The 20,542-nt window shown below is 26.6% G+C and overlaps 2 protein-coding genes and 1 pseudogene across 3 annotated transcripts; all 3 read right to left on the bottom strand.

Moving 5' to 3' along the window:
* Positions 1–3,811: 3,811 nt before the first annotated feature.
* Positions 3,812–9,754, bottom strand: LOC145847657 (uncharacterized). Its single transcript, XM_082953668.1, has 7 exons — positions 9,667–9,754; positions 9,143–9,229; positions 8,290–8,444; positions 6,234–6,324; positions 5,271–5,342; positions 4,661–5,041; positions 3,812–4,089 (listed from the first exon to the last, which is right to left on the bottom strand). The coding sequence occupies exons 1-7, from the start codon at positions 9,685–9,687 to the stop codon at positions 3,874–3,876; spliced, it is 1,023 nt and encodes a 340-aa protein (XP_082809794.1). The 5' UTR covers positions 9,688–9,754; the 3' UTR covers positions 3,812–3,873.
* Positions 9,755–10,029: 275 nt separating this feature from the next.
* Positions 10,030–11,372, bottom strand: LOC145846621 (serine/threonine-protein phosphatase Pgam5, mitochondrial-like; annotated as a pseudogene). The gene is made up of 2 exons (XR_014370820.1): positions 11,015–11,372; positions 10,030–10,826 (listed from the first exon to the last, which is right to left on the bottom strand). The product of XR_014370820.1 is annotated as a serine/threonine-protein phosphatase Pgam5, mitochondrial-like (transcript).
* A 1,134-nt stretch (positions 11,373–12,506) lies between these two features.
* Positions 12,507–15,512, bottom strand: LOC145841271 (cysteine-rich DPF motif domain-containing protein 1-like). The gene is made up of 3 exons (XM_082948640.1): positions 15,398–15,512; positions 13,905–14,042; positions 12,507–12,591 (listed from the first exon to the last, which is right to left on the bottom strand). Exons 1-3 carry the CDS (start codon positions 15,490–15,492, stop codon positions 12,507–12,509), a joined length of 318 nt encoding a protein of 105 aa, XP_082804766.1. The 5' UTR covers positions 15,493–15,512.
* Between the last annotated feature and the right edge of the window lie 5,030 nt (positions 15,513–20,542).

The following is a 20,542-nucleotide window of genomic DNA, read 5'->3' as shown; positions in this document are numbered from 1 at the left end:
GAAAGCGAGAACAGACCGGAACAAAGTGATGATTTTGCAGACGAAGAAGATTACAAAGTAGCGTTTGAATGCTTGAAGGAAATAATTTCTGTTCATGGAAGTTACGAGTTTGAAGATGAAGCTGACATACTTTACGCTGCAATTGACGTCATAAAAACGTTGGAAGGTGAAGTGAGGAGAAGAATCAAGCAAGGTACGCTAACACCTCGGCAGATGGAGAAATTAAGAAACCCATACCACGTAAGTGTTTCTTCTATTATTCAAAAATAAAGTTAAGGTTTTTTATATATATTCATAAATATTAGCACGGTTAGTAAATTTTAAAAAATTAAAATACATTTTAAAAAAACATGTATAATAAAGTATATGAAGTAATTGTTTTTTGCAAGGATTTATTGTTATTAACTGCTGTCAGTTTTTAGATAGTCAGTTTAAGTTATTTATGTTGAACTTAAATTTGCTGCTTAAACTTTGAAAGTTTTATCTATGCTAGCGATTTTAATTGAATAAAATACTTACACATTAAAAAAAAATATCCTGAAAGAGGTACTAATGTAAAATAAGAGTGTAAAAAAGTAGAAAATTAAAGAAGTGCTACAAAACTAAATTCAAACTCTTCAAATAAAATTAATTTAAGTAAAAGGATTTATTCAAAAGCCTTTTGGTTATAAATAAGTTATAATAAAAAAACAAGTATGTAAATAAAATACTAAGCTAAAATTATAACTTTTATATTTATACTAACTAAATTTTTGTACAAAAATAAATATACATTTATAACTTAACTGTAACAAAACTGTATAACTTCTGATTTTTTTTTTAATATTCAACTTTTAAAAATTAACCTCTTCTATGTTTACTATGTTTGAAAAATTAATGTTACTGCTAAGTAATAAAAACGAAGAGCTAATAATTAAACAAATAAAATCGTTTGGAAATATAAGAATTTCTTTTTGATAAAACGTTGTTAAGTTTTAAAATATAACTACTTAATTTATACTGTGATTTGTCCATTAATTTTGGTAGTATTAGCATAGTTATATCTGGAAATATTAAATATATAGTTATACTGGAAGTATTAATTTGACAAGTAGTACATATAATAAATTTTTATATTAAAATCTACTAAATAACATTGTGAGCGTAAGTTTTATTCATACATTTAAAACAGAATAAATAACTTTATTCCCTTGAGTTTTAAATGAGTTAAAAACTGTGGAAAAAACTCAATTAAAGTAATATGATTTCTGACATACATTAAAACGTGAACACTTTTTACAGGTTAATTCAATTCCCGTAAGACCGATTGATTCAAATCTATCCACGTGTAACTCCACTCGAACTAACATCAAATTTTACTAAAACTGTCTATGCGTTTTTATTTGCTAAAATTTTGTATTAATTAGACTGTTGCTTGTTAATACGTATTTTAGGTATTTATGATGTTAGAAAAATTATTATAATTTAGTTTGTTCCTATAATCTGTTTTGTACATAAGTTTGAACTTTATTAATAAATTAAAACAATTTTGATAAGTGTACCTTTTAGCAGTTAATTGTTTCATAATCTTTTTTTTATTCGAACATAGTTAAACAAAAAAATAAAATATTATTTCCTCAGCTATTTGAAATTTCTCTTTCATAGCCTTTTTTTCATAGGTATATAAAGCTTATTTTATTTTGTTAGAAAATTCACATAGTTAAAATAAACATAAAAGTGTTTAAACAGTTTTGTTTATTACGTTAAATTCTACAATACATTTAACATTCTTTGATAGGGGACACTACTTTTTGTTGTTTTATTAATGTTAAAACAAAAATTACACTATAAGTTATAAATAAATTAATTCAATGTTTATAAAAAATCTAATTACATTGTGTATTTTACATTTTGTTTTATAGAAATTACTAATACTGCTTATGAAAAGAAAATAAAGAAGTTCACAGAAAAATACCGACAAAATTAAACTTATGATTAAAATAATTAACTAAAATTAAATAAAATTTATTGTAGTACCGCTAACTGTATCCGAATGGAAAAATTACAAATAGTTTGAAAAAAATCGTAATTTCAATTAATATTATAAAAGCAAACTGAATTATTTTAAAGATAGTAAATACTGAACAAATTGTTAAGTACAAATTAAAAAGCAAAGTTAAAAATTACAAATAAAAACATCATACATTTCCTAAGACAAATTCTTTTTAACCTTTTTTAGAACAATTTAAAATTTTATAAAACCCTACAAAATAAAAACCCTTAAAGGGATAAATTTAAAATGTTTTGTTAAAAATAACGGCTTAATAAGACATATAAATTAGTCCAAAAGTAAAAACAAATCGTAATTTTTTAATATACAATGTTCAGAAAACGCAGCTGGTAGTAACAATTTACAAACAAATATTTATATAAATTAATAGCAGCATTCATAAAAACTTGAACTGTAATAAATTTCTAAAATATTTTTATTAAAAAGTAATTAAGTCTTATATATTGATGTAAGCAAATTAAGTAAACTTAAAACTTAATTAAAGTGCATAGTTGTACAACTAAGTAGAAAAATATCAAAATTATTTGAATAGTGATAGTTTTATAATGAAGTTTAAATTCTCAAAAAATCGAAAGCTTAAAATTTATTTAGTTAGATTTTTAAACATAAACCGCGACTTAAACCTTATACACAGTAAATAATTAATTATCTAACGACTAGAAAATAACAAGAATAAAAGAGCATAAATCAAAATAAATAAATAACTTGCAAGTCCAACAAAACAACAATTAAACATAATCAACATGTACAAATATACTTCTTTCAACAATAAAACTGACATGACTATTTTTAAAGTTTCAATCATAACTTTAAGTTCAGTCATTAAATACACATGTCACAAGGACAAACATTTAAAAATTCTTAAATAGTTAATTTATTTATCAATATATCAAGTAGACAAAAATTAAAAACACATTGAAACAGAAAAAGAAATTATTATACAAACCTGATTGTATATAGAATCTTTTTTAATTAATGAGAAAAAAGTACTTTTTAAAACACCATCTCAACTGAAATTTAATGAGCTTTCTCAAAAAATAAATTCAACAGCAGAATTAGAAATCACAAAAAAAATCATGTAAAAACCCCAATTTTTATTTCAGATTTTAAACAAAAATCACATCGCCAAAAAGTATTCCTACTAAATTTACTACTACTTTTCGAATTTAATAACTACTAGGAAAAAGTTGAAGGGATCAAACAAATTGCTTACAAAAAACTCAACCATACAAAAATGTGAAAAAAAATGTGTTAAATGGAAGTTCATTTTTAAACCTTAAAAGCAAAAACGCCTCTGTTTAAAAATTTCAACACATGCGTCCCGCAAACCGAATAATTTTTCAACCCGACAAAACACAAAAACCCAACCTCGCCTCAGAAAAACCAATACAACTATAACCTCATAGTAAAAAAAACATAATTCAAACGAACAATTTAAACCCATAAGAAATTAAAACAGTTTTAACCCAAACACAAAAACCCAACCTCTGATTTTTCAATTTCAAACAAACACCTTGGACACTAAATTAAACATAAACCAGTGCAGGTCGCCCCAAACCGAATAAGGAGAAAACTATAGACAATAACCCAACCTATTTAGAACCACTCAAATTAAGAATTTAAACGATCTAACATCGGGTAAAACCCCACACTTCAAACAAACACCTTCTGTTTAAAAAAAATACATCAGCATAGGCGACCTTTAAAGTGAATAAATTAAACAAACTGGATAACCATAATTCAAAAAAAAAACAGTTTCAGCAGGAAGTGAAATTGAAAAAACTTTACCCAAACACGAGTACCCCATTCCACATTTTTCATCTTCAAACGAACACCTTGGTGACGAAGAGTATGGGCAGCCTGCACACTGGGCAGCAGTTCTCATCTTTGAGCAGGCACATTGAGCACTTGTAGCAGGCGTACGCGTGCGCGAACTTGCCGTGCACCAACACACCGTTCACTTTGTGTTTCTGGCAAATGGGGCACGACTGCAGCGGGTGCACCGGCACTTGCTGCGACAGCTGGATGCCTTCTATTATCTGTTGGGATTTTGAAATTTGTTAAAATTGCTTTAGAAGCTCTTGTTTTGTGCATATGTTATTTCAAGTTTTTTATTATTAAATGAAAATTAATTAAAAAGGGGCTTAACGGGTACCTGTTGGGACAGCTGAATAGTTTTCATAACCTTTTGGATGGGTTCGTTCGAATTTATGTTAAATGCTCTTTTCTTAGATTTGATAAATTTTTGAAGGTATGGAGTGTATTTGCAAAAATTAGCTGAATATATTGTTAAATATATATATTACACTTTCGTCATAAGTTTTATTAATTAGATTTGCAACATGTTCATAACTTCCTTAAAGATTCAAAATATTAAGATTCAAAGAACTATATATACTACGCTTAAAAATAAAATTAAAAGTTTTTGCATTGCATTACTAACTACGATTTACTTAAGCTGAATATATAAAAAAAATTCAATTTGTTTATGGCTCAAGTAACTTTTTTCAAACTGAAAATAGTTTTATAAAAATTTAGTTTGGAAAAGTTACTGAAAACCCAGTTGCTGTGAGCCATTAGTATAATTACCTACAAAATTACCCAACAAACCTTCAAGTCTTTCTGGCTGACTTTAACTTTCTGCCTGCAAAAGTCGTCTTCCTCAACCGAGTCGTCCAAATCACCGTCTTTCGCGCAGTCGGGCAGGTCCAGGTCATCGGGCAGGTCCAAAGTTTCCTGGGAACACCCGGTCAGGCAACTCTTCTTATCCTCGGGATACTCGCAAGAGCTAAAGATGCCTGAGTCGATCTTCCTGAAACCTCCCCCTTCCGGGAATTCCCCTTCCAACCTATTGGTCGATTGTTCCCGCGAGTGCGGTTGGGGGCGCAGCACTTTTTCCGGGAACTCCCCGCCCAGGTATTTCGCGGGGACCGGAACTTGCCGCAGCCCCCTCCGGTTGGCCCATTCGGCGATGGATAGTGGTTTCGAGGGCTGTTGATTGGTTGATGAGTTTAAAGTTGTTAAAAAGTTCGAAATATATTATTTCTGTCGGAATTATAATTTCTTTAGCTAGTCATAAATATAACAGATAAAAGTTTATAATTTTTAGTACTATGGAATAAATGAAAAAATAAGAAAAAATATTTTTTTAATTTAAATTTTTTGAAAGTTAAGTTTTTCTTTCTATAAGCTTAAAATATAATCATAACTAAAAACCAACGTTGTTTTTAGGTGCCTCATTTTTAAGCTTTTCTTCCTCAGATTCTTCTTCTAATAGTTCTTCTAATGAAATCTGGTAAAAAATTTAAAAATTCTAACATTTGCATCTAACAACAAACACATTGATAAGGTCATTAGAGAGTTTTATTGATACCAATTGTTTTTCATGACCTTTATCTAAGAATTTATAGGTAAAATACCCTTAAATTAGAAATTAAGGATTTTATCTTACACAATTAAAAGTACTCATAGGTCAATGCTTTTATCAATTTAAAAAAGGTTATACTGCAATTTATTCGTAAATTCTTCAATTTATTGAAATGTAGTAGAAAATAAATGCCAAGTAAATAGTCCATATTGTGTTCTTTTTTAACTAGTATACTCTGCAAACAATCTATTTCGTTTTTAAATCCATCATTTTTTTTTAACTAACACAAATTTTGATAATCAGAAAATTGTTCTAACAGCTCAAATATTATAAGCTTGTGTATTCCCACATGACAACTGTTCTACTAGTTATATATTTTACATAAATTGGAAAAGTATCTCTAAATAAATAGTTTGAGAAACATTGAAAATTTCAAGCTAAACAAACTTAATAAAGAGGTTACCAGTGAATAGTATGAAATATATTTAAATAGGAGCGATTGAAAAGCATTTTTTTATTTAAGTATAAAGTTCAGAATAGGAAAAAGACTTATGTAGTATAAAAAAAACTCACCCATGAAACTTAGCAAAGTGTACAAATCCAGCAATACAAAAACTTTTTAAATAAACATGCACAATATTCTTTTATAACTTGATCATTTGAATCTTGAAATTAATCTTAAAGTATAAAGTTTTCAAAAGCTTAAAGCTACATAGTAGCTTTAGTTGTGAGATAACTTATATACATTTTTAAACATTTCGTACTATAAATAAAAAGTAGCTTGTTAATTTTTTATAAAATCTAATATGTACAAACCAAGTCGGGAGGCGCAGGATAAATGGAGTCGGCCTGATCTTCCGTGACTTGGTAGCAACTGTACTTCATCGCGTGATCGGAAAAATCTTCACTGTGATTTGTTTAAAATTACATGAATCAGATAATTTGTTGTTGCATACATAGTTCAGGGTTGCCACTCGTTTTTTCAAAATTTTTTCAATGTTTTTCAAATTTATTCCAGGTTTTTAAAAGTACACACTTTTGGGTCTATTTTTAGTTTAAAGTTAAATTTAAGGTAAGAAACTGTGTTAAATAGTATAAAAAGATTGAAAAGATACTGTAAAGCTACTTCAAATGTGTTTTTTAATAAAAAAAATGTTGGAGTTAATAAATTTTTTTATCTACATATATGATAAATTTTTTGAGTCAAACCGAAATTTTACTACTGTACATGTTAAAATTCTTAAAAATTCCAGTTTTTTTCAAAATTTCTTAAACTCCAGTTATTTTTTTGCTTAAATTATCAAATTCCAGGTTTTTCCAGGATTCCAGAAGTGTCAACCCTGATAGTTGAATTTATAGTTAAGTTTAAATTTAATAATCATGTTTGAAAATCATATAACTTGATGGTTAAGAAATATGTCAACTAACAAAGTTTATGAACAGTTTTCTTTAGTTATTTTAGAAAATTGTTGTGATGCTTAGTTTATAAACTTATAAAAAATTAAACTTTTTAATTATAGGTACAGTAACCGACAAATAAAAATTACAATACCAATAATGGCATCATTAGAGTCACATATGGTATGGTTTACTTTTATAACTAAAACTGACAACTGTGCAAATATTGATTAATATTAATAGTAAGATAACAACTTAATTTACTTGTTAAATAATGTATATAATTGGTGGAAACAGTACAATTATTGATTAACTAACTTAATGATTTTTTACTATACTTGAAAAGGTCGTAATTTTTTTATTTGACACCAAAACCTGGTAGTAAACAAAATGTTTTATTTGCACACTATAATTTGATTAATTAACTTCAAAACATATATGGAGCTTTGATCTTACTCTCTATATTTTGAATCAAAATACATTTAACTATAAAGTGTTTGTGCGCGAATTATTTTCATTTAGCCTGATTGAGACCGATTTAGCCTGACACTTTTTCTAAGTAGAAAATACACCTTCAGAAGGCATTTTGGGTACCGGGGAGGGGTCTTAATTAGCAAATTAACACAATAAAAATTGTTATAATTATAATCTAAATGTTATAATAAACTGAATCATTTAAAAAGAGTGAAATAAAAATTATTATCAACTCATTAACTTGTAAAATATGATTCTACTACTTATGAAACTTATATCTTTAAGCTAAGTTTTAGTCTTGTGAATATCTCTAACAACTTTAAATAAACAAGAAATAAAATAAATAACTAAACTGCTAAGAGTTTTAATTTAATCTAAAAAGTATTTGGTAAAAAGCCTTTAAATCATAAATTAAAACAGTTCAACCAACTAAGCTCTCAAAAACATTGCTCATGTAAACAAATTCTGATAAACAGCTAAGTTGTTGAACTAAACTGTAATGTTTAAACTGCATTTTTTATGAATTTTCATAATTATGACGTATATACTATAATCTACTCAAAACATATTAATGAAGATTCTTAAAAATTTTTTAGAGAATCAACAAAAGGTTTCAAGAATTTATTTTTACAAATACTAACTGATTTCGTTTTTAATAATTAGATTTATATTTAGAAATAAATTCATATCTAAATTTGATGTTAAAAATATTTCTCAATTTTTTAAGACCAAAAATTTTCAAGCATTTGAAATTTTTAAATAAAAAAACTGATTTAGCCTGATGTTTTTCAACTTTTTTCAAAAAAAACTGATTCATCCTGATTTATACTGATGCGCACTAACCCTGCTAGTTGTTTCAAATATTTAATCCAAAATGATGCCAATAACTATAGAAACCAGATATTACAATTCAAAACTTAAATAAAAATAAAGTACAGAAAAAATATCATATTAGTCATTTACAGTTAGCAAACTAAAATAATTTTATACTAAAACTAACAAGGAAATAGCATCATAAAATCTTCTATTTTCAGGAAAAGGTTCAAGTTGAAGTTTTTCATGGATGATTTTGCAACTCGCAGGACTTATTGCAATTATTTCGTCTTGATTGATTAATTTGTCATTTTCCAAAAACATTCTCAAATGATACTTAATCTGTGCATAATTCATGTTTATTTAAATTTTTGTTTCAATATTACTCATTATTGCACATGAATTCTAAGTAATAACTTGTCAAATATTTTGTTTAACTTTTTTACATCAGAAACAGGCTTCAAAACTTAAAATATAGAAGGCCTCACTTATCTATAAAACAATTTCATTAAAATATTAACATGAATTTTGAAATTTTTTAATTGATTACAAGTTTTTATCTCAAAAAAATAGATAAAACAAAGATAGTTATCTTATAATTTATACAAATAATTTCAGCTTATTAAAAACAAACTAAGCAATTACTATTTTACTAGTTCATTTAAGTTTGAAGGCAAGTGAACTACAATTTATCAAAATATCTACCAAGTATGTTCATTGAAAAAGTTTATATGCTATCATAACTTATATATATTAATCTACATCAAGGTTTCCTAAAGTAGGCCAAGAAGGCCATTACAGAAATTTAGAGGCCATGAGCAGCAAACGGGCTAAAGGGAGGGGGGCATGAGGTCATAACTTAAAACTTACACTAGATATTCTAGATTTATGAAGAGCAAAAAAGAAGATATTTTAGGCGCTTTTAATTAAAGTTTTTTGAGTAATGTTGTTGTAGAGAGCCAAAGGTTTTTAATTTCATTAAAGGGAGAATTTTGGAAAAAAAGTTTGGGAAACTTTGATCTACACAAAACAGAAATTACCTGATGCTGGTTGAAAACTTCTATGCGGGCTCCTTGAACGTGAAATTGAAACTTCAGCTTGTCCTTCGGCCGGTAGTATCTCACCTTCTGAAATGTACAAACTTGTGTAAATTCATCAAACTTTGTTTATGATTATTGATTTTTATAAAAGTTAAACTGAAAATATCGGTTAAAAATTGTAGGTGTATGGATTATCGATGTCTAAAAAATCAATTGCAAACTTTTTACTTGTTAAAGTAAAGTACTTATAAAAACAGTAATTAAACTTTTTTTTTATTGAAAGCTGAGCGCACAAAAAACGCACAAAAAATTTTTTTAATTATACTAATTTTAATAGATTTCAAAGCTACTCAGATTGTAATGAAATCAGTCTTGGATGATATTTTTATGATTAGTTGAAAAGGTTTTAGATTTTCCTAGTTAAAAATAAAAGCATGCAAACCAAGCAAACATATTTGTAAATGACTGTAATAGCTAAAAAGCTTTATATTTAAAAAATTAGAATAAATAAATAAAATTCTTACTTGAGATTTAGTTGCATTCATCTTGACTAGATGTTTTAGAATGATTCTACTTATATAAATTTCTTAAAAAACTGGTCCAAATGAAACGTACTTAATTTTAAAAGGTGCGAATTCTCATTTTAAAAAATGTTTAAATAGACATCAAACTCAAACAAAATTTTAAACAACTTTTATGCTTTTTAATGATAATAAAAATTAATAAACTTTTGACATTAAAAATTTATTAGCTTGTAAGTATTATTAAGCCAAATTTGTTACAAGTATGTAAGGCATAAACTACTGGCCCAAACGTCTGTGAAAAACTTTGGTATAATTAATGACATTATTATAAAATTAGTTTGTTAGAGACACGGTTAAAAAAAAAACACATTCAAAACATCAATTGAATTAAAGTAAACAAATTATTCTTAAATCATGAGTATAAACATAATCAACCATTGAATTAATTAAACATAATTATAAAACTATTTTAAACATAAAATTGAGTAAACATTTTACTTATCTAGCCATATTCACATCAAAATGCGGCCAAAATATAATTAAATACTATCTAATAAACAAACTAAAACTTAATTCACATACTGTTTGTAAAACTTAACTTGATGAGAAACATAATTTCAACACTAATTTTCAACTTAACAAAACGTAGTATTAATTTAATTTCAACAGAGTTCAACACCAGTTTTAGTCTTTCACGTGGAACTGCTCGCCAAAGTTCAGCAGGCTCACCTTGCCGCTCTCATAAATACTCACCTCCGTGAACGAGGCGTTCTTCAGCGAGAACCGCAGCCACGCCTGTTCGGCCAATTGCAGCGCGCGCATCACCAGGTACCTGATCAGGTTGGCGTGGCACACCACCACGCAGTACGTCTCGTCGTCATGGCAACCGTCGTTGGGGCGGCGGAACAGCTTCCTGAAGCCGGCCTCGAACCTGGCCCCGTCCACCCACACCTGGTGCTCGGTCCTCCTGCTGCTCGACGGCGGGTCGGGGACCCCTCGGTGATGACGTCCGAGTTTACAACTTCCATCTCGCTCGTGTCCACGCTCTCCCCGATGGCCTTGAAGCTTTCCTGGGCGCGCGGCATGGTGGACACGACGAACCTGTCCACTTTCAACCCCTTGTCCATCAGCTCCTTCAGCCTGACTCCGGCCTGCCGCGCCTAAAAAAAACATATTATAAAACTTTGTAAATATTTAATACAATTTCTAAACATATTTTATCAAACATATTAATTTTCTTGATTAAAGATTTAATTCAACTGAAGATTTGATTCAACTAATTTTCTAAAAAAAACATGTAATTTTATGCATGCTAATAACAATTTTCCTTGAAAATGTTTAGTCTTACCTGCTCCACGCCCTTCTCGTTCAGGTGACCGTACTTCTCGTCCTCCCTGTCCTCCTTGTGGTAGTCCCCGTGGCGGACGAGCAGCAGCGTCCTCTTCCTGCGCTTCTTGCCCTCCACGTCCTTCTCCCGCTTCTCCAGCCTGTCCCAGTTGTAGTCCCACAGTGGGAACTCGATTTTGCGATTTTCCAAGGCGACTGGCTCGACGTCTACTTTCTGCAGGTCGGCTTCAGCGTAGGAGATCTTGCTCGTGTTGAGCGAAGGAAACTGGTCGTTTTTGGCTGAAATTTTTTTGGCGATGAGAAAAGCGCCACCCACGGCCGCGGTGGTCAAAAGTCTGGCTTTTGAAAACATTGTTTTGTTAAATATGTCTGAAAAAAAAATGAACTGAACAAGCATTGTTTTGGACTGTCATTTATAGTGTTAAAGAAGAAAAAAGTTCATAAAACACTAATTTGAACAATAACCTCAAATGCATTTTTTTCTTAAATATAAAAAGTTTAAGTTGAAGCTATCAGCTTATAAACGTTTAATAAAAACTAAAATAAATTGAAGCAAACTTAAAACTTTATTAAAGCTCAAATTTAGTTTAAAATCGAAGTATTATTCTGGAGAGTGGGAATACGTTTTCTTTTCGAAGTTGATTTTTATCAAGCATATGTGACTATTTATTGAAGCAAGCCACAAAAAAAAAGCTATATTCTACAATAATAAATAAACATAAATTTGAAATGTTTTGCAATTTCATAAACACTAAATAAACATCAAATAAGAAAAGCTGTTCCAATTTTTACATATTTATTATTTAAGACTTAATAAGTAAACATGAAAGCATTAAATAAACTTTATAAGTTCACAGACAAAAAACGTTTAAGAAAAATTTAAGATAAAAAGAGTATTCAGTTTGCTTTTTAATGAAGTTTAAAAAACATATTTAGTTTTTTAAATATTTTTACAAGCAGCTACAGGTATATTAACATAATATATGTGTATACCATTAGATAAAAATTCTATCGTAATGTAAAGCATATTTTAATTTTACTTTAACTAAACCTTTTACGTAAAAGTTGTACAAAAACTCAATCAAACTGTTCACATAAAGTTAAAATAGTATTCTTATTTAAAATAATACTACATAAAACTTTTATACTAAAAAAAAGAGTTGCTAATAGTAATGTTGAAAATGTGGTAGCAAATTGGTATGCATTGTCTATAAAATTTATTTAATAAGTACATACATAATTTATTAATTAGAAAACATAAAACTTTATAAAAAAACTTTACAATCAATTAATAAATTGAACAACTTCACTATGTTGTGACTTTCTAAAAGAAAAAACTCTGTTGCATAAAACATTTCAATTAAAGTTAAATAATATTTGAATGAACTACTTGTTCACACCATGTAAACTTTTTATAAAATTAAGATAAGTAGTTTGCTAAACATACATAAACATCATAAATTAATTTTGAAACACTAAAAATCTTGAGACTTTTATTTTTTAATAATATTTGATAGTTCTTGTTGAGTTTCAGTTGGAAAATATTTTAAATTTTCTTCTGCACACTTCATACAAAACCTATAAAAAAAAGAAAATTTAAACTTTCAAAACATAATTTCTGTTATTTAGTATAAAATACAAATTAGGAAAAGACAAAAAAAATTATGCATATTTTGTTATTTATATTACAAAGATAATTTTTTATTCTTAAAAAAGTTCTTTTACACTCTCAAAATTTAATTCTTGAAAACTATATGGTTATTCTTTATAGTAATTAGAATACATCTGTTAAATATTGACAATAAAAAACTGTTATTTTTCTTATAAGTTTATATATAGTATTTTTTGCACAGTGAGCTGGCAAGCGGACATTGACTACTTTGTTGACTATAAATTATACCAAGAGTTTTTTTAATTGTGTAGAGCTAGATATCTTCTTTTAAAAACTGGGTTTGGTTTTACTCTGTTTCAAGTATATTAAAATTTACACCAGGTTAAACATAGCAAACTTTTGCTGCTTTGAAGTTTAAAAATAACTTGAATAATCCTAAAATCAATGTCAAAATTAAGGCTTACAGCAACTGCTATAAAACAGCTTACAATTTTTTTTTACAAAAACTTTTTTGAGGTTTTTGTTTTTTTTTGGTTTCTTTAAAATAAAAAAAATAAAAACTCCTAGAATACACAAAATAAAAAGTGAACTATTTCTCATCTAAATAACTGTTTATCTTTACGAAAACTTATTGGCGGTTTAAGGGCAATAAAGGGTATTTTTAAAAGTCAAATATCTCAAAACACCCATCGCACATATATGTTTTTATTATTTTATCTTTTAGCAAACGTGACAAGGAATCTTTATAAAAAGCTATAAAAAAATCTGTCAATGGTTATATAACTATTTTTTAGGCTTTTGCAAGGGATATTTTAATGCATATTTAGATATCTATTCTAGTATCAAAAAATATAAAGCCTTTTTTTTTCAAATAACTTATCCTATTTTTTGATAAACATTGTAGTATTTTTAAGAAAACGGTAAAAAACATTCTAATTTTGTGTTTCAGGTATTTTTTGTAACTTTCTTTAACAAAAACTATGAAAAATTTTGAAAAGTTGTTACAGTGTCAAACGCTAAAACTGGTCCGATTCAAACTTAAATCTCTTTTTTAATACTTCAAACAGAAAAGTAACTAAACAAATTTGGAAATGAAGAAATCAAATTTTATCTAATTATGTTTAACAACTAGTTTGATTTCCTATTCAGCAATTATTTTTCATAGTCAATGGTCACTTGAACCTTGTACTAAGCCCACTGTGTATTGGATAAAATTTGAAACCTCTTAAAATCTTATATACAAAAACATTGCTTTTAGTTTGAAAAATGTCCAACTGACCTTTTAGTGTAAAATAAACTGCATTTGTAATCCATGCAGACCTTTTTCCTGCAAATGGAACATTTTGCCCCAACTGCTAGTGGAACCTTTTTACTGTTGTTGAAAGGGTCCTCTACAACATACACTTCTTCAGTAAACCTGTCAGTTTTACTTATTATAAAATTTGCTTTGTAGGACCTTTGTGTTAAGGAATTGTGACACAACGAATCAAAATTGTTATTTCTATAATTTATCATTTAAAAAACAAGGATGTAATATTTAGAAATTTATGTTTTTTTTGTTTATTTTCACATAAAATTTTTATTTTTTAATTTAAATAAAATAAAAGTTTGACAGAATTTTCTTAATATATCAAGAAACACTTCCTAAAATTTTGAGGTAGCTACCTCAAAAAACTTAGGAGAAGGTAGATTTTTAGTGAAATAGTCTATTTTTGCCGTTTTAGTTTGTGCTTCCCATAAGTAACCTATTGTTACCTCAGACTTTGACAAGTTATTTCTCAAAAATTATTTGGAGTTTTTTAAATCTATAAAAAGCATTTTGTAGCTTAGTAACCAATGTATAAAGTAAGATCAAATTGTGAAAAAACTGTTTTTCTCCCCTATGCCTTTTAATAGAAAAAACCTTAAAGATAGACATTTAAATTTTTATTCAACAATTAAGAGCATAGGAGGGTTAAAACACATTTTTTACAACTTGATCTTATTTTATATAATTTTTACTAAGCTACAAGATGCTTTTTACAGATTTTAAAAATACAAAACAATTTTTGAGATATAGCCAGTCAAAGTCGAGGGCAACAATAGGTTCCTTATGGGAGGCACATAATAAAACCCTAGATAACTAGAAATCACTAAAAATCTATCTTCACCTACGTTTTTTGAGATAATTACCTCAAACTTTCAGGATATGTTTCTTGCAATATTTAGAAAATATTTAAAGTGTTTAAAAAATATTGTTGGAAAGAATTTTATAAAAATTTAAAAATTAAAAATTTCTAACAAAAAAACAAAAATCACCTTGTAGCTTGGTAAAAACTATATAAAATAGGATCAAATTGTATAAAAAAGTGTTTTACACCCTCCCTATGCACTTAACACTTTACAAATACTTTAAATAAACATTTTTCTTATAGTTTAAAAGAAACAGGATTTAAAACAAAACTAAAACAACAAAACCTACAAAAGTCCAAAATTATTTAACTATTTTTGTTACTTTGCTGATACACAAAAGAAAAATATAACCACAACCATTTCTTTAAATTGAAAATAAGAAATCGATCAACAAAATTAAATACACCACTTTAAGAAATATTGTGAGTCTATTCACTTAAAGTAATACTTTAAACCAAGCACATGCAATACACTGTTAAAAAATAAACTAAAATATAATCAGGAAAATTTTTATTAGATAGTCTTATTTTCTATGAAATAGTGAATTTAAAAGTAAGTATTTTTTTAGTATTTAGAGTAAAAAAATGTATAAAAACTCACAAAAAGTTATTACAAAATGGTGGTTTCTTCCCTTTGTATTCATAGGTAATTTTGAAGTCGCACAATCCACAAGAAAAACTTTTTTCTCTTTCCATTTAATTTACTTTATAATGCTGTATAATAAAAAATTAAAGTTACACTAATTTAAGTAACTCAAAAATTAATATTATTAAAATGTTATTCTTTTCTTATTAGCTATTTTAAAGATATTCTTTAGCAAGTTTAACTAAGAAAGTTGTAACAGGATAAATTTTGTTTGATACAAGAACAAAGTTTTATAACTATCAAAACGATAATACAGCATTTTAAAGGAGCTAGTACTGTTTTAAAGAAATAACAATAATCCATAATGTAACTCTTGAAGTCCAAAAAATAGTTTAAGTAGAATAGAACAATTTATTTAAAATGTTGATGCACAGTAAGTTTTATAAAACTTTGCATTATATATGTAGGGAAAGTAAACTATTCATGGTCAATTTTCTCAGAAATAAAAAATATAACTAAAGTTCTACCTTCTAGGTTTTTATGCTAAGCTACAGAAAAATAAGAAATAGCAATAAAAAAAGAAATTTTCTTTTTTACACAGGAAAAGAAAAAAAAAGAAAGTTATTGAAATACTTCAATATTTTTACTTAAAGCTCATTGATTTAAATATAAAAGTAGATTATATAACAAACTATTTTATTTTGTTAAAATCTATTTAAAAGATGATGACTTTAAAAATATATAGGCAGAAGTTATTTTTACAAAACTTAACATATAGTAGCAATATTATATGTTTTGGTTTTAATAAAAGAAATAGAGAGATCTCAACTACTGAAGGAGAAATAATGAAATTATTCTTTTAAGAATTAACAATATATTGGAATGGCAATATAATAGAAATGGCAAACGCAATATATTGGCACATGAACAAATTTAAAACTTAAGAAGACAAATATACCAAGTTAGAGTAACTTAATTACTTCTAAACTTAAGTGTGAGTGTGCTACTTTTTAATGAAAAATAAATAAAGTTAGACATTTGTAGGAAACTTTTATAGTACCAATTAAAGAGGATGTGCAACATAACTAAGCTATAAAGCGCTTGGTTAAAAGATTTTCATTGAAAAAATATTAATTGTGAAAAAAAGGAAAAAAATTGGCAACAAAAGCAAATGGAAAGAAAAAATTGTCATAGTTTTGGTAAAGAACATAAAACTTAAATAGTACATACACAAAGGTTAAAAATTTTGAATTGATAGTAAATAACAAATTGTGGTTGCTAACTGATACTATTAGTTTTAAATATAACACAAAATATCATTTTTTTTTGTATGTTTCAAAGTATGATAAATATATAAATTCAACCTTTAAGTTTTATGCTGAAATTTTTGAAGTTTAGCAAAACCACAAAAAAAAATTGGCAAGAATTTAGTTAATTTTAAGAAATTTTCATGAAGGTTAGCTTGATCTTTTGAAAACATAATTACTAAAATATTTTCTTTTTGTAAAAACCTATGCAACGGATACCATAAAAAGGATTTATGATGCACATTCAAGTTTTAAAATGCATCAGATAATTGAATGTTTTTAATCCAATTAGTAGACATTTTGACATTTTGTTACATTTATGAAGTCATAAGAGCAGAAACCACCTTAACTTGAAAAAAAATATAAAACGACTTAACTTTGCCTTTTTTTTTGAAAGCTAATGTTTCTTACATAAATCTGCTAAAACAAAAAAGAAGTTAACTTTTAAATATCATTTTTAGTCAATGGTAATTGTTTAGTATTTGTTTGAGTGTTTTATTTAAATTCTAGCATTCCTAGATGTAGGATTCCTAATATAGTCCAAAATAAAAAACTCAGAGTGGGAAAATAAAATTTAAAAACTTAATGAAGTAAAAATCACATAACTTTTACATAAAATTGTGTGTATAGACTTAATTATCTACTGTGCATAGTTTTTTTTCTATAAATTAAAGAACCTTTGACTTAAAGGCATAGAGGGGTTTTAATTTATTTTATTTAGTTTTACTTAATCTACAAGTTACTTTTTACAGAATTTTAAAATTCAAAATATTTTTTGAAATATAACTACAATAGGTTCCTTATGGGGAGTGCAAATAACTAGAAATCACTTAAAATCTACCTCTTCCTGTGTTTTTTAAGATACTACCTCAAAAAATTTAGTCATTTCAAAATTTCAAAAAAATAAGAAATAAAAGTTTTTCATAAAAAATATACAAACAAAGTTTTTTTATTGTTTTTTGTTATAAAAATTTTAATTTTTATTGTTTTCAAATTTTGTTGTGACAGAATTTTCTAAATGTGTAAGGAACATTTCCTAAAAGTTTAAGGTAGTTATCTCAAAAAATATAGGAGAAGATAAATTATTAGTGGAATAGTCTATTTTGCCTTTTAGTTAGCGCCTTCGTTAAGTAATTTAATGTAGTCTCTGACTTTAACCTGCTATATCTCAAAAATTATTCTGATTTTTTTAAATCTGTAGAAAGCATATGGTAACTTAGTTAAAACTCTATAAAATAAGATCAAACTGTCAAAAAGTGATTTATCACCCCTAGGCCTTTAATATAATACTTAATTCATCTTTAACTTACTTTAGGAGCTTTTTGTTGATATTACCATACTTTCTTCATCATAAATTTTAGCTTGAAATATAGAATTAAGTTTTTTATGATAAGCTTTTGTAAACCTTTATATATAAATATGTAAATCTTCTATTATTATCTTCTATTATATCTTCTATTATTATATATAACTTCTGTAAAAACTTAATTATAATTTTTGCTAACAAAAAGTAGAAGATCAAAAGTGCAACAACTCAAAACATCCTTAGTTATATTAATAATGTGGCAACCCTGAAGAATACAAAAGTTTATAATTTGAAGTTAAATAACTACCCTGAGATTTCAGAAAACTATTAAACTGGTCTGAGCTATCTAACTAAGCATGATTATTTGAAATACAGTTAAATGTAGCCTTAGTTTCTTTTTTTAATTATGGGCTAGCCTGAGTTGATGTAATATACAACACATATACAAAAAAAAAGTTAATTTTCCAAAAAACAAAGTTCCTACTCAGAAAATTGTTTGTTATTGTGGTAACCACAAGGTTTTGATCTTGCAACATTTAATAAATTGAAAAGAGTAATGTATATATATAATTATATGCGTTTATATATAAATACATTAACATATAGAAAAAAATGTGATTGTACAAACATAATCACTTTCTACAGAGTCCACTTTTAAGGCTTATCATAATTAAATTTATTAAAAAGATCGATTAAAAAAAAGAACACATGTTTTATAAAAACATTCTTATGTTTTTTTATGTTTTATTTTATATGTTTATAAAACATGTGTTACGTACTTTTTTAATAGAACTATCTTAAGGGCATAGGCGAAATATAATTAAAAAATAAAAATTTTATGCAAAAAACAAAAAAAAAAGTTTTTTAAATATTGCAAGGAACACTGACTGAAAGTTTGAAGTATTTATCTCAAAAAGCGTTGAAGATATGTTTTTAGTTTTTTTTTTTTTGCAGTTTTAGTTTGCACTTCCCATAAAGAAACTATTGTTGCCTCTGACTTTAACCTTCTATATCTCAAAAATTATTTTGTTTTTTTAAATTAGTAAAGAACATATCATAGCTTAGTTAAAATTGTATAAAATAATATCAAATTGTGAATAAAGTTATTTACCTCCCCCCTATGCCCTTAGTAAATTACAATAATTTGTAATTTACTACAACATACAATTATGTATCATCAGCTTTAAGTTCTATGTTTGAAATGAATATATATATATATATATATATATATATATATATATTTATTTATTTATTTATTTAAAGTTGAGTGATTATTCAAACTTGAACACCTTCTACAGAGCCCACTTGACTCTGTTCAATATTTAATTACTCTGTCATACAGTTTTTTTATTTTTTGTATAACTTTTGCATCTCTGTTTACCAAAGTACTATTTATTTTTAATTGAACAACCTGATGATTAAACCATTTAGCTTTTATTAAATTCATATGAAACATATGAAAAGTATATGAAACATATGTTCTAGTATTTTAAAGTTGTATTTTTTGTAATAAATTATACATATATACATAATGACTTCAGAGAATTTACTTCAAATGTAGAACCTAAAGCTGATTATCAAAAACAATTTTATTAATTTTATGAAACATATGTTCTGAATATTTGCAAAAAAAATATTTAAAAACTCTGAAATGGGGTCTGTGGAAGATCAATTATTTTTTAAAATCACAGTATTCTTCTTATATAAATATATACATTATAAGATATGATGAAGCATTGCAAAACACAACAAAATAAAAACTTTTGCTGCAATTAAAATAAGTGTACACAATATGATAAACGTCCCTTTTTTACAGTATATTAACTAATTAAGTAAAAAACTCTGATAATAACTTCAAAAATTTCAAAAAGTTATCTGTATTACATCATATATTTAAGATATTTTCTCAATTATTATGTTATGGAAAAAGTTATGTCTGGGCAATAGCAGCATGTTTATCAGCTAGATTTAAAATCTACTACAGCTGCAAAAGAATATTCAGCTGAATATGAAAACTAAACTGTGAAGTTGTAATGTACTACAACAGTTTTACTATTTTTAAAAATTATCATTCTAGTAAAATAACGTTTTTTAAATATTTTTTATACTAAAGTTTGATATTTTTTTATGCTCAATTCAAAAATCTATATAAACTATTTTTAATAAATATAACAGGGTTATTTTCATGTTTGTTTTTAATGTTTTCTGTTGAAAGGTTTTATCAGCAACTAACAACATTAAGTTTTAAATGGATTTTTAAAATTAAGTTAAGAAAAATTATTGAGATTGATAGCGACCTTATTGGTCGTTATTGAGATTGACGGCGACCTTATTGGCCGTTATTGAGATTGAAGGCGATCATATTGGCCGTTATTGATATTGAAGGCGAACTTATTAGACGTTATTGAGATTGGAGGCGACTTTATTAGCCGTTTTTGAGATTAAAGGCGACTTTATTGGCCGTTATTGAGATTGAAGGCGACCTTATTTGCCGTTATTAAAATTGAATGCGACCTTATTGGCCGTTATTGAGATTGAAAGCGACCT

This window comes from Thalia democratica, chromosome 1 (genome assembly GCF_965202585.1).
Source record: "Thalia democratica chromosome 1, ktThaDemo2.hap1.1, whole genome shotgun sequence".
NCBI lineage: Eukaryota > Metazoa > Chordata > Thaliacea > Salpida > Salpidae > Thalia > Thalia democratica.
The sequence above is the reverse complement of the archived record's forward strand: the minus strand, read 5'-3'. Positions and strand labels throughout refer to the sequence as shown.

Coding starts and splice junctions, on each gene's coding strand:
- LOC145847657 (XM_082953668.1), bottom strand. CDS start 9,687: ATGAATGCAACTAAATCTCAA. Junction 8,445..9,142: donor AAGTTTTCAACCAGCATCAG/GTAATTTCTGTT, acceptor AATTATGCACAG/ATTAAGTATCATTTGAGAAT. Junction 6,325..8,289: donor TTTTATGATGCTATTTCCTT/GTTAGTTTTAGT, acceptor AACAAATCACAG/TGAAGATTTTTCCGATCACG.
- LOC145841271 (XM_082948640.1), bottom strand. CDS start 15,492: ATGGAAAGAGAAAAAAGTTTTTCTTGTGGATTGTGCGACTTCAAAATT. Junction 14,043..15,397: donor CCATTTTGTAATAACTTTTT/GTGAGTTTTTAT, acceptor TAAAACTGACAG/GTTTACTGAAGAAGTGTATG. Junction 12,592..13,904: donor AGTTTATTTTACACTAAAAG/GTCAGTTGGACA, acceptor TTTTTTTTATAG/GTTTTGTATGAAGTGTGCAG.